The following is a 14,090-nucleotide window of genomic DNA, read 5'->3' as shown; positions in this document are numbered from 1 at the left end:
CAATGGTTTGGGGACATAGATGCTTGTTAATTAGTTCTGGTTCTGCTAATAACTGGCCACAAGAAAATGTGTTAAACTATTGGTAATACTACACTTTACGTACTTCATCTATAAAACAGACAAACAGAATTAATTTTAAGAATTTTTTGTAGAGGGAAGGGTTAAAATTACAGCTCATTGTTAAGATTAAATAAAACACTTAAGTTTTACTTGAAACTACTCTATACTCTTTTTCTTACACAGTACTAGTAGAGATATTCAGGACTTCTTTTCTTTTTTTCTTTTTTTTTTTGTAACAGCAATCAAGACAGCCTGACCTTTTCATTATTTTGTGGCCATTCTTTATTAAATCATGTTCAATTACTTCCTCCTCCTGACAAGAGGGTGATTCTGGTTTATTGTTTCTTAGAAGTTACCACTGCCTAATATCTGTAAAATTGAATTTAGTACGGGACTAATATTTATGGACTTGGTTTTTGTTGTAATTAATAAAGCTGTCCCAGCAGTACAGCAGGGAACATCTTTCATGTTTATAAAATATGACAGTTCCCATCACCCTACAATCATTATCATGTTAATATCATTTCTTCTCACCAGCTCTTTTTGAAGCCAATGTTGCATAGATAGGAACCCATGGCTCTAGGTCATCAACAAAGTGACGCAGGCTTGACCCCAAACAGTCTCTTTTCAAGAAGATAATTCTCACAGTGAGAGAAATTTTTATGCCGAGGGTCTCTTCTCTTGGAGAGTAAGTCATTCCTTTTCTTTGCTGGGAGTGACTTAGCCTGACACTTACTTGCATGGCCAAGTACACAGATCATGTATAGCATAAAGTATTCTACTAATGGTGAATTTTGGTTATGATTTGGAGTTCAGAATATTTTCTGTCTCTTTCTTACCTCCAGAATCCTTCCCTGGTGGCCCTTTTATAAAGCAAAACATGCATCCCACCCATGGACGTTGGGTTTCCCCAGGTGAGCCACGTGACTCATGCCTATCAAGCCAGAAACCTTAAGAATCGTTTTATTCTTTTATTCTTTCCCCCTTTGGCCATGAGAATGGCAAGCCACAGAATGAAAAAGCACAGAGGGAAGGACAATACATGCAATATGATGATTTTAAGTTATTTTAGTTTTAAATCTCTGAGATTTGAGAGCTATTTGCTGCCATAGCTGTCTAGCTTAAACTGACCAATACAGTCTGATTCTGCCACACTTGTATGCAATTGGCTTTAGATAGAGGATGGATGGATAGATAGATAGATAGATGATAGATAGATAGATAGATAGATAGATAGATAGATAGATAGATAGATAGATGCCCTAACAATAAAGAGAAAACAAATTACACACCAGATAAAGAAAAATGGCTGAAAACAAGCCTTTCTACAAACATGAATTCAGAAACAGCCCTGGCATTCATCATCACTGGATTAGAAAATCAGTCTGTTAGTCAGGAAACACAGTGTCTGTTTAGTAACGTACTCTGATTTTGAACAAGGTCCTTACCATCTCTGGACATATTTCTACAACATCGGTTGTGCATGATAATCTCACCTGGCAAATGAGTATCACATAACAGAATTACTGTGAAAAGTGAAGGAGATGATATTGACATTACATATGTATGTGTGTATATATGTGTATATATATATGTATGTGTATATATATGTATATATGTGTATATGTATATATATGGCTTACAAATGCTAGTACATCATATTCTAATTATTGTAGAGGTGGTAGTATCAGTCCTATTTTAATGGACTGCCAATTCACAGCATTGTACCAAATTTATATAACTAAGGTGTTAAAAGTAAAATAATTAATTAAGGTCATACTATGCACTCTTGATTGCAAGTAGCTGTTTGAGGATATTGAGTGTCTGTTCTTTCTCCTCTCAGAAAGCCAAGCCATAGCCATTGTCCTGTCTCCACACTCCCTCAATTTCTCATTCACAGGAAATTCAGTGAGCATCCACCCTCGCTCCTCACAGCCAAAGTGAACCTGTTTTTCCTGTGCCAAGTTCATTTTTTCAGACCTTAACTAACTTACCAACCATCTCTAGGGCAATTCCCTGGGTGTCTTGCCCTCACAGTTGACTCCAAAGTTTTCTATACATGATGGATAAAGTGGATATGTTAATTTTTGAGTTTTATAGAATAAGAAAATGAGAAAAATTTTGTTAGGAACGCATGGGGACATGGAAAACCCAAATATCCACTTCACCGCAAGTTTGCTTTATGACAGACCTGCTAAATATCAGGACATACAGCACAGCATTTTAGGGGTAAAAAGTACCTTCAATTTCAGTCTAGTCTGACTTTTTATTTTGAGGTGAAAACATTGAGAGCTAAAAGAGAAAATGACGGGCTCGAGGTAGCACAACCACAAAGGAACTCTTAAATAGGAATCACAGTTTTTTGCTCTATATCCAGCTGTCTCATTTCATGAAAAAAATAAATAAATAAAAATTAAGTAAAAGAACAGGGCTTTATTGCAGAACGTAAACTGTATTCATCTTCAGAAAAGTACAACAGGAAAAGGTGTTAATTGGCTATGCAAGACTGCTATATCAGTTTTGTGAAGGAAAATTGCAACAAAGCTTTTAGCTGCTTAGTGTGACGTGAAAAGAAAGGAAAATACAAAGAAGACTAGGTGATCTGATATCCATATATGAAACTTCAGAGCTTTATCTTTAAAGTCCGTCTTCCATGAATGTGGATCACAGAGATAAACTGAATGAACCTAAAATTGATTTCAACTGTATGTACTAAATAATTATGATAAACAAAACCCAACTGTAGAATTTAAAAAGCAAGTGAGACCAAGGTTGGCCAGGTTCTGGCACTTCTCTGTAACTGACTTTCCTCAGGCAAACATTGGTTGTGTAATATTTTTCACTTTCACTTCTTAGAGTGTCGCTTTGTGATAAAAATCCCTTTTGTCTATTAAAGGTAAGCTATATTCATTTCCACAGACACATATGTGTTCTCATTATCTTTCATTTTCCATGATTTTAAATAGAGATAGAGAGGCACATAATTTTTTTTTTTTTTCAAAATAAAGAAACAGTAACTGAAGAAGAAAGACATATAGTCTTAAAAATACAACACGGAGTAGTAGGGACTTTGGTAAACTGGAGATTGTGGCTCACCTATGGGGACAAGTGAGAATTCAGCTCTACCCAATCGTTTTCAATGTAAAGGAAGACCTAGGTGTTGAAGATAGAAAGATGCTTAAGACTTTCATATGAAATTTCTAAGTTTATCAACATTGACTACAATAAATAAAATTTAATTATTTCCTTGTCTAATAACCCATGCTCTAGGCTGAAGTTATACAATTGGTTACCAATTTATAACCACTGACTTTACCTCTTCAGAGTAATCTCTCTATAAGCAAAGTGACAATGCAGTTTGATCGTCAAGATTTAGCCCAAACGTTTTATTTTCCTATCAATCTAATTTTACTCTCAGTCACTGATCCTGGTAACAAGAAATCAACTAAGAAAATGTAATCATTAGGTGGTTACAATTGGTGTCCATCATTCCAGTATCTCTTTAACAAGCAGCTATTACACAGCTCATGAATTACACACTATCTTTTATACTACATAGCTCTTCACCACTTACCAGTGAACAAGGGATACAAGGATGAAAACCAAAGTGCATGGTGCTGTACATTATATGAGTACAAGCACTTAGGTATTATGCTTGGAAACTATTCCAGTAAACACAGTTGTTTAAATTGGAGCTTTCATATTATCAGCAATGTCACTTATTGTACTTCAGTATTCATAAATAAAGATACATCCCCCAAAATAAGACCTAGAGAAACATGTGTGGGCAAAGCATTTAGGTTTGTGGTGGGGATGGGAGAAAAACTGTAATTAAAAAAAAGCATTAGTTTTTAGTATTTCTTTTTGTCATTACTCTGAAAGGCGATTTATATTAATAGCAAAGAGTAGCTAACGTGGTGGTGGATATATTGGAAGACAAATGTGAAAACTTGGACATTTATGATGTGGTTTATATGTTAAATGTGAAGCAGTGTCAGTTTGTTGAACAGCAGAGACACCCATATATAAAAGTAAATAAAAATAATACACTAAGTCAGGTTTAACATATTTATAAATTCTCTTTCCCTTGGGCTTTTCTGCCCTTCTTGAATGGATGAGTTGGTTTGCTAAATGAAATAGCTTATAGGAGTGGCAGGTGAGAATGGTAGATAAATTCTGGTCAGCCCTAGCTTGTAGCCCCAGAAAATTCTTGTCTGGGCTATTATGCACTGTAGTGTGCTGTGATCCTTATAAAACCCTTCTTTTAAAGAAAAGAAAGATAACTTAAAACACACACACACACATTATTTTCCTCATTGCTATTTGTTGCTCATTTCAGTCTCTGACATGCTTAAATTTGCATATCAGCAATGGTGAATAACATCATTTTCTGAAAATGTAAAAGTAAAATGAAGAAACTATTCAGTTGCACTAAATAGAGTGAAAGGAACCTTCAATTAGTTTGAGTATACAGACTATAGGTTCAGTGTCCATCATCTCACTCACATATCTATATTTTTAAAAATTAATGTTTTACATTTATTTGGGGCAGCAGCTGGGGACAGGAGAGCTCTGTTAGTTGTATCAGTCACAATGATGAACATGTCTTAAATGTAGCAAAATAGGATTTTCAAATGACATAGGAAACACCAAAAACTTGGATAAAAATTAATATTATTTTGACCTGGTTGGGTTTGATAGACTGCCAAAATAACATAGTGATCCTCAGAATTACTGTAAATAGTAGTTATGCAAACCTTTTATTATGTTTTCTTACTGATGAGATTTTTATGCAAGGAACAAATTCATACAAATAGATTGCATCCAACAGTTTCTTAATTAAGGCCAGATTTGGATTATAACTCGTAGGTCCACTTAGCAAATGAATAATACCATATTTCCCCCAAAGTAAGACCTGGCCGGACAATCAGCTCTAATGCATCTTTTGGAACAAAAATTAGTATCAGACCCGGTCTTATTTTACTACAATATAAGACCGGGTCTGATATTAATTTTTGCTCTAGAAGTTGCATTACAGCTGATTGTCCGGTATTATCTCATAAGCAGTAAATATATTTCTGAAAAATGTAAGGATATCATTGCTAAATTGTTTCTCACTTGATATTATTGCTACGTGTAAATATAATTGCTATTCCTGCAGGTTAACATTTTGTTGATGCATGTATATGATTATCACATTAAGTGCTATTACTTCATTTCATTACCTCTGTAAAATGACCTATTATCAAGCTTAGGGATACCTTTTAATTATCTCTTTATCTAATATGTTTCAGAGAAACAGTAGGATAATAATTTGGGATCTATATAAATAACTGCTTTATTGAGCATCCTTGAACAAATTACTTAGCCCCTCTAAATTGAAGTTGCTTCATCTGTCAGATGGAAAGACAGTATCTTTCTCAGAGGTTTGTTGTGAGAAATACAAGGATATGCATGTTACAGAAATGCTAGAAAGTCATAAAACCCGTTGCCACTTCCTAGCATACAAAGGAGCTATACTTCCCAGCCCCATTTCATCTCCCTGGAAACATGCAACTAGCTCTTGCCAATGGAATGTATGTGGAAATGAAATGTGTCACCTTGACACCAAACAATTTTCCTTCCATTTCATGTGACTTTATGTAACCTCTTTCTACCTCTCCCCATTATGTGTCAGAGCCACCTTGAAATATAAAATTTCAATGTGAGGTTTTTAAATGCAATATATGATGTTGAAGTATTGCAACTGAAAGAAAATAACAACTAAAAATGTTGGTTTATATATTATATATATATATATATATATATATATATATATAGAGAGAGAGAGAGAGAGAGAGAGAGAGAGAGAGAGAGAGCGAGAGAAAGACACATCACTAATAACAAAATAGATAATTAGATGGAGTGTGTTATTACCCCTAAATTAAAAACCTAAAGGACTTTTCACATTTGACTTGCTTTAAAAACATGTCAAAAACTTAATGAAGGAAAACATTCTAGGAAAACACTAATTTATAAAGAAAGTTGCTTCTGCATTAGGACATCTATTCTATAACCTCTGTTACATCAGATGTTATGGATATCTCTAAGGACAAGAACTCGAAAGAAACATCTAGTCAAATGCTTTATTTTATAAATAAGAAACTTTCATCCCAAATGGCTTCCCCATGGCTGTTCGTGGCCCAGCTCTCTTTACATTAATTTATATATTTTTTCTCTGCTGAAACCAAAGTTAAATTGTATGAATTGAGGCTTAAAAAAATAAAAATCTATTACTGCACAGTCGTCCACTGATTTACTTTCAGATCTTATGTTTCTTCAAGTAGTTTGAGAAGTTTATTATTGACTAAAATGGGCCCACAACTTACTGTGACTCAAAAGTAATGAGAAACTGTAGGATTGTCGCTGGAGGTGTTTATTTCTCTCTTATCATTTGGGTTTCTAAAATTTTGTTGTTTTTTCAACCTCTTCAGTGAAAAAATTACTGTTAACTTGTATCTTTTTTTAAAATTTGCTTTTTTCTTACCTCAAAATAGTTCACCTCAATGATGAGTAAAAGTCGTCTTTATTAAAATACAACCTAGAAGGTGGGAGCTTTTTTTTCCTTTTTCTATTTGGAGAATTATTTGACTAGTACATATACACTGCAATAGGCAGATAAGGTTGGATTTGAGCTTGGTATTTCATAAAAAAACTAGGGCACAAAGACCGGAAATAGGTGTAACCTGCTCAGAAAACCTTAGGGAAGATAAAGGACAGGGTGGGAGAATGGTGGGCAAGATTTAAAGACATAGGGTGGATTATACATATTTTGGAAATCAAGTAATGAACGGGACTTCATCCATGGAGCAGGCTTTTCTAAAACCATGGTCTGCTTGTCACTGTTAGAAAGTAAGATGAAGTTAGTAGTACGTGGACTTTTGATTTTAATGTTTATGCATTTCTTGTAATGGAAATCAGGAAAATATAACTAGAACATAGAATCTAAGCCAAAAAGATGTTCAAGATAAAAAGAAAGTAAGTAATAGTTAATGTACATGTGTTTGCCAAAAAAAAAAAAATGAAGATATTTCATGAAACACGAATGTGTTTCCATTGCTAAAGACAATATGGAAGTTTTAATGGTATTTTATATAGGAAGGATGAGATATATTGTTTTTAACACAGAATGATGGCATTTAGACCCCGAGAGTGTAAGTTCCTCTCATTTGCCCACTTTTCTAGCGACATTTCAGAATGAGAACATGAAGTAACAAAGTTCTGTTTGATACTAAAATTCATGTAGATAATTTAATGACCTGGCAATCGGAACATCACCAGAAAGAACAGAAGCTTCTACTTTAGAATAAACACTGAGTAATGGAGAATATATTTAATAGAATTATGCAGTGCTTATTAAACTGAGGGAAAATGTACAGTTTTATCAATATAATTGTCACAAGTAATCAATTCTAAAATTACCTACTAATTAACAATTCTAAGTAAGCCACCATACTAATACCATCACAGATACAAAGATGATTGTAAGAAGCCTTCTGTTGTGAAGTTTCTGATTAATTGGTCTGAAGAGTCAGAAAAGGAGGAATAAAACGAGTGCAACAAAAGTCAGAAATTGTATTTTCATAACATGGTTGAGAATGCTGCAAGGGGAATTAATGAAATAATAACGATGAATAATAATAATAATAATGATCATACCTTCCATTTACTGAGTCCTTTCTATGTGCCAGGTAATTTTAAGTGATTTAAATGGAGTTCTTACATAATATTCAAAGCAACCCTGCAATGTCGGTGCTATTGAGCTTAGATGTATTAAATAATTTATATAAGCCAGTATTCAAATGTGAGCTGCCTGGCATCAAGAGTGCACACTCTTAAAAACTGTTTGAAGTTATTTTGGTGGTAAGGTCAGTAAAGTCCTCCTTAAGGAACTGTTGCTTATTTAAGCCTAAAAGTCATCACAGAAAGTGGGGATGAGTGCAGAAGCTATTCAAAAACGAAAGGAGACCGAGATTCAACATGCGTAAGGGATTGGCTGGTTATATTCAGGAAAATGTAACAGATTAGTTCTAGCACAAGCAGGAAATTATAGAAAACAAAGCTGGAAAGTTCCTGAGACCAGGGGCTTACATATTAGGAACAATAGCTTGTGCTCAATTGAACCTACTGAATTCTTGAGACATGATGGGAGTTGTGCTTCTTCAGGAAGACACATCGGCCACCGTGGAAATAACCTAGTGTAGTGATTAGGGACCTGAGTCTGTGAGCAAGCCACTTGAATTTATATCCCAGCTCTCATAACTGATCCCTGAAAGTACATAAATGAACCTCTAGAAGTCTCAGTTTCCTCATCCACATGATACCCTCGGTATAGATGATAGTAACTATGACTATGGTTATGAGAATGAAAATAGGTCATTTGTGTAATGTGTTTACTATGGTGCATGTAGTTGGTGCTCAGTAAGTGCTAGCTTTTATGATTAATGGGTAAAGGACAGATTGTGTAAGAGAGAAGCTGACAGCAGGGACATGACTTAATAGGCTACCAACACAATCCAGATGACAACAGACAAAATCGTGAACTAGGACAGTGATGATGGCAACTGAAAAGAGGACAGTTACACAAGATATTTCAGAGGCATAAGTGCCTTCATGATTCATTAAATGTGGGAGGCAGAGACGTGACTTTTGAGTGTTCATGCCAGGCTCACTGGGATAATGATGGTGCTATTACCAGATATAGAACAATCAGGAAGACATGATGGTTTGGAGGAGAAATCATGGGTCCAGAATCTGTTTTGATGTATTGACTATGGATTAAAGGTATTCTTCAAGTTTTGTCAGTCTGCCACAGGGGCAATATTTTTCTCAAGTGTGATACTGATCCAGCTGGTGGTAAGAAGATGACTCAAATGGTGGAAGCAAGGGTTATCAAAGAGCATTGAATTCCACGGTAGGAAATTCTTTCCTGTGGAATACTCCCTCTATCCTTCTGTTTACATCAAGGGAATGTTTTACTTAGGTGCTGGCTGTACTTTCCTCTCTCTCTAATACCTCTCTTTCTCTCTTTTTCAATATACTCAGAGTCTGGGGAACATAATATATGCACTTAAAATTTAAAAACATTGGTTCTTTATGATATTTTTATATACACTTCCATTTATATCTAACACTTCTGATATTTCAGTTATGGTCCTAACATGAAATTTTCTTTAAAAAATCATTTAACTAAATACAATTTAAAGAAATTTAAATTCACTTACTATAAGTCTAAGAGAAAAACCACACTGTAATAATGGCTAAGATTCAAAAGCACTATAAATTTTATCTTCTTATAATGTCCCAAGAAAGTTGTTAATATAACTTCTTTGTAGATATTAACTCGTTATGGAGCTATGCTTGATGATAAGAATGGCGTCAGAAATCAAACAAAAGCCAATGCAGAAACTTCCATTTGCTGCAAAATCAACCATCACAAGAACCATACTGCCTCTTAGTATTGATGTTAAGTTTTAGTTCAGCCCTTCTCTTTACAGAGGCAATTGAAATAGTACTGTACACAAAACACAAACCAGCAAGAGCAGGGAGTGGACAGGAAAACCAATGTGAAAGTTAGCTACCATATTAAAATTCACAAGAAGTTGATGCCATCAATTAAATAATGCTACTCAATATCAAATCTGATATCAATGCACATTTGCTTTGAATTCCCTAGGAAGATTAATAGCTTTGTGGCGTCATGGTAATTTTTCTTGCCGTACTTTATGTAAGTAGCTATTTTTTTTTTCTGTAAGTATCTCTTAATAGACAGTTAATTCTCTAGATCATTCTCAATATGAGACATTGGGAAGGGGATGATTTGAGGCCCCATGATATAAAGCCAACCTTTCCCTCACCACAATTTTGTTTTAATGCTATTCTGGGCTCAAATGACTAAACAAAAGATCAGCTAGTCATGAATTTGTAGGTTCTGTTTTAGGGTGCTAGAATAATTATAGAAATTTGAACAACAAGTTAATGTCTAATGTCTCATTCTGGAAGCATGCAGACTTGGAGATGGTTTTTACACACGTTCTACCTTTCACAGGTGGAAGACTTCAGTTCTAAGGCAATCCTGAATCTTTTCTGGCACCAAATGAAAGACCATTCTAGTACTTAATAGTCAGGATTTCCAGTGAATAAGGGAGCAGAAGGCTACTTTTCAAAAATATATTTTAGCATTTCTTTGACCTTTTCTCAGATTCTTTTTGCAAAATAAAAGAGTCTTTAGGAGAAATGTGCAAATGCCAAAAATAATGTCAGGGCCAGATAGCACTTTGACTTAGAGGATGCTGTTTATGAAGGTAAAATATTAGGTTTCCATCTTTGTGTAGGTCTTAAATTTGCTTTTCTCTGTACAAAAGATGAAGGCCTTCATTCGAAATTAGTCAATAGAAAAATATGTCGTATAAATTCCAGGGGGAAATAAATCAGGTATGCGTGAGTAAATCAACAGAAGACAGCTTAACTCATGGAAAAACACATCTTAATAGATGTCAAGCTATGAGAACACGATGCTTGTAGTTGAAATTGGGACATATGTAAATTTATGTAATTTAAAAAGGAGTAGCTAGAGTAATATATTCATCATTGCAAAAGGTTCATGCTGTCCATTCATGAGACAGATATAGTCTGAAACTATGTTTAACTTGCCCCAAATGTTGTTGTGTTGTTGCTGTTTCCCAATAAATTAATACCATTAAAATCATGATTTTTAATATAAAAATGTAGATTTTTAACTTCTCTTGAAAAATCTGAAATCCTGACCACACTAGGTATCATGCACACTTGATGATTATAATTAATATTAATAAAGCTACTATTTATTGTTGTTCACTAAGTGCCACATACCATTCTAAGCATTTTATTTTATTTTATTTTTTCCCTATACACTGTATGCCTATGATGCAGATCTTTTTGTCCGCATTGGTTATCTGAGAAAGCTGATCCCCTGAGAGATTCAGTAATTGTCTCAATATCTACAGCTGGTAACTGATGGAGTTGGGATTTGAAGCCAGGCCTGTTTGATACCACAGTGCAGTCCCTTATCTAGTGATGGAGTCAGTTCAAATATTAAGGTACTGAACAGAGAATTAGTCCATATCCACTCCAGTCACTTTTCTGCATTTGTGAAAAGTTTATTTTTTTCTGTGTGATTACTTTAAATGCTTCTGTTCCCATCTATTATGAAACATATTTCCTAAAAGAAACATTATACCTAATAAATATTTTCTTCTTTTTAAATGATTGCTACTCTTTTTTGCTTAAAGAAATTAAGCAAATAATTTACTAATTCAATTAGAATCCAATTTGCTTCCACTTGATAGCATCCATTTATGTTTATCTATTACGCTAGAAGACCAATGATAATTTTCTCTAGCAAATTGAAACACATTATTTAATTTTCTGAATATCATTTGTAGACTGGTATTGAAAAGCCTTCTGAATCATATATACCAGAATTTTAATTCTGGAAGAGTCACTCAAACTTCTTTTCAAGGGCATCTTACCAGAAGTTGTCTTCACTACTTCAGTGGTATTTCTCAAGCCAACAAATGAAAATTGATAAAGCCTCCAAGATCTGGTGTCACCCACTTCAACAGAACTGCGTTTCCATTGATAGATAATTTCTTCACGTGGATAGCCATCTGCCATGAGATGGAAAGTACTTATTATATATATTCATTTATCACCTTCCAGGAATAAGACACTGCGGAAGGTACTGAGAGTTATGACTTAGTGAGGATCCTGGACTAAAGAGCATCATAGTAGAGAAAATAAATACAGTGATATCACTTCTTAACTGGAAGTTAGATTTAAAAAATCATGAGGTCAGAATTACCATTGAAAGTCACTAAGTTGTGTAGAAGGTATACTATATACATGGTTTCATATATAATATATGCACACTTTATAGATTGGGGTAAGATACAAAAAGTGGCTGGTATGTAATAAACAGTACATATGCAAGACATTGTTTCATGGTGAAGGGGAGTCAACCAGGGCAAGATTTTGAGAGTCACGGAGAAACAGAAAATATTGGGAGAAGAGCAGACTCAAATTCCTCCCCAGAGCATGCACTTGGAGTGGGAGATGGTTGAAAAAATAACCTCAACTATTTACATTATTCTCTCTACTTTCTCAATTTGTTGGGACTTCATTTTAATATACACAGAAAGCTACAATGAAAAGCAGTAAGTGGAAATGCCAAGGGGAGGTACCAATGAGCACTTTGTAGATTCTGAAGGGACACTTTTGTCAGCCAAAAGAACAGAAAGAGGTTGATGATGCAGTGATTAGCAGGACAATTCCTAGCCCTGATACCCTGGACAGGTGTCTGAATTATTTTTTCTAAATTATTTTTTTCTTTATTGATATGATGATAGTACTTACTTCATGAAATCGATGGTCAGTGTATATCTATTTAATGGATAAACATTATTAAGTAAACTGTAGAACAAACTTAAGTAAAGATAGATAGATGATAGATAGATAGATAGATAGATAGATAGATAGATAGATAGATAGATAGAAGATAGATAGATAGATGATAGATAGATAGATAGATAGATAGATAGATAGATAGATAGATAGATAGATAGATAGGTACTTTAAAGAAAAAACAAGAAATCATCTCAAATGTGTGTCTACCAATAATGCTATATAAAGATAAGTATTGATTATGAAGGCTGATTGATTACTTAGTATAAAATGCCTTATATTTTCTCCATTTCTTTGATTTTGATCCAACTCTTTTTCTACTATGTGTTTATAAATTAAGAAAGAAAAGAGAAAGCTGGATCCCCAGATTGCTATGGAGTAGGGGTGTGGGGGGGCAGGTTGTGGTAGAAACTAAGGAAAAGAATAATGATATTGGGGAACTTCCCACGGAAAATGTATTGGGGAATTTATTTTTTTTTAAATAGAAATAAGTAATATTAAGTTGTGTTTGGGTTCAGAAGACAGTTGTCAGTCAAATGTCACAGAAGTCACCCGTTTTTAAACTTTAGTGACTCGAGAGAAGAGTGGTCCCGATTGGAAAATTAAAAGAAAGTAAGTCCAGTTTCCTAAAGTTTGAGGAAGCTTTCACTTAAAAACTATTCCATTCTTGGATGAAGTACAACATGTGAATAGTCTTTATAATATAAACTTTTCTAAATATATATGATATATACTGACACTGTTCCTCTAATTCCCTCTGGAATTGATGTAATGATGAAAAAATGTTTGCTTCTGTCATCGTTTTTTTTTTTCTTCTTTTAAGTATGGTTATGATTTAGTTGGCTCTTAAAAGTCATCCTTACTTCTTGAATGGGAAATTGTATTTATAAAAATAAAAACTTAAAGTTCACAATCAGTTTGTGACATTCTGCCTGATCTGCACAGTTGGCAGACCAAAAATAAGGAGGAGGTGAGCAACCTGACATGTTTGCTGAACAAGTAGTGAGGCAAACATTTGGGGGAAATCAGGCTTGTTTTTGATTCAGACAGGAAATATTTGTGAAGGTTACTAAATCTTAATCTTATCATAATTTTTGTTAGGGTCATCATGGATCTTTTTACTTTATTATCTGATGATAAGAATAAAAATAATAGAGCTCTTTATTGAATCTTGTGTGTGAAGTTGCATACCAAGCATTTCGCATGTATTATATCAACAAAACAATATTGTAGTGAGACAGGTCTTATAATCTCTGCTGGATACCTGGGAATGAGGATTCACTGAGAAATTTAGTAATTTGCTCAAATCTATACTGATGGAGTTGGGATTTGAACTCTACCCATACAAAATCCCAAATCAGTCTTTTAGTCACTGGTGGATAACTAGTTCCAGATATTGCTACAACTCCAGGAGGATGAGGAGGTAATTTTCAGTTTTGTTATCTTTAACAGTTATACACAAACTGGAATGAGCAAACAGTACTGTTGGATCTCTGTGCATCCTGAAAGGTAAGGGAGAAAATAAGTAGCAAATACACTGCTTCTCTTTT

At 34.2% G+C, this 14,090-nt stretch overlaps 1 protein-coding gene across 2 annotated transcripts in view; it reads right to left on the bottom strand.

Annotated features, from left to right (window-relative positions):
* The window catches only part of GABRG2 (gamma-aminobutyric acid type A receptor subunit gamma2), a 77,048-nt gene that overhangs the window by 33,900 nt on the left and 29,058 nt on the right, over positions 1–14,090 (bottom strand). For both annotated transcript variants that reach the window (XM_081036112.1, XM_081036111.1), the window contains exon 6: positions 11,610–11,747. In XM_081036112.1, coding sequence (XP_080892238.1) covers positions 11,610–11,747 — 138 coding nt within the window. The remainder of the gene's footprint in view (positions 1–11,609; positions 11,748–14,090) is intronic.

This window comes from Rhinolophus hipposideros, assembly GCF_964194185.1.
Source record: "Rhinolophus hipposideros genome assembly, chromosome: 23".
Lineage (NCBI taxonomy): Eukaryota > Metazoa > Chordata > Mammalia > Chiroptera > Rhinolophidae > Rhinolophus > Rhinolophus hipposideros.
The sequence above is the reverse complement of the archived record's forward strand: the minus strand, read 5'-3'. Positions and strand labels throughout refer to the sequence as shown.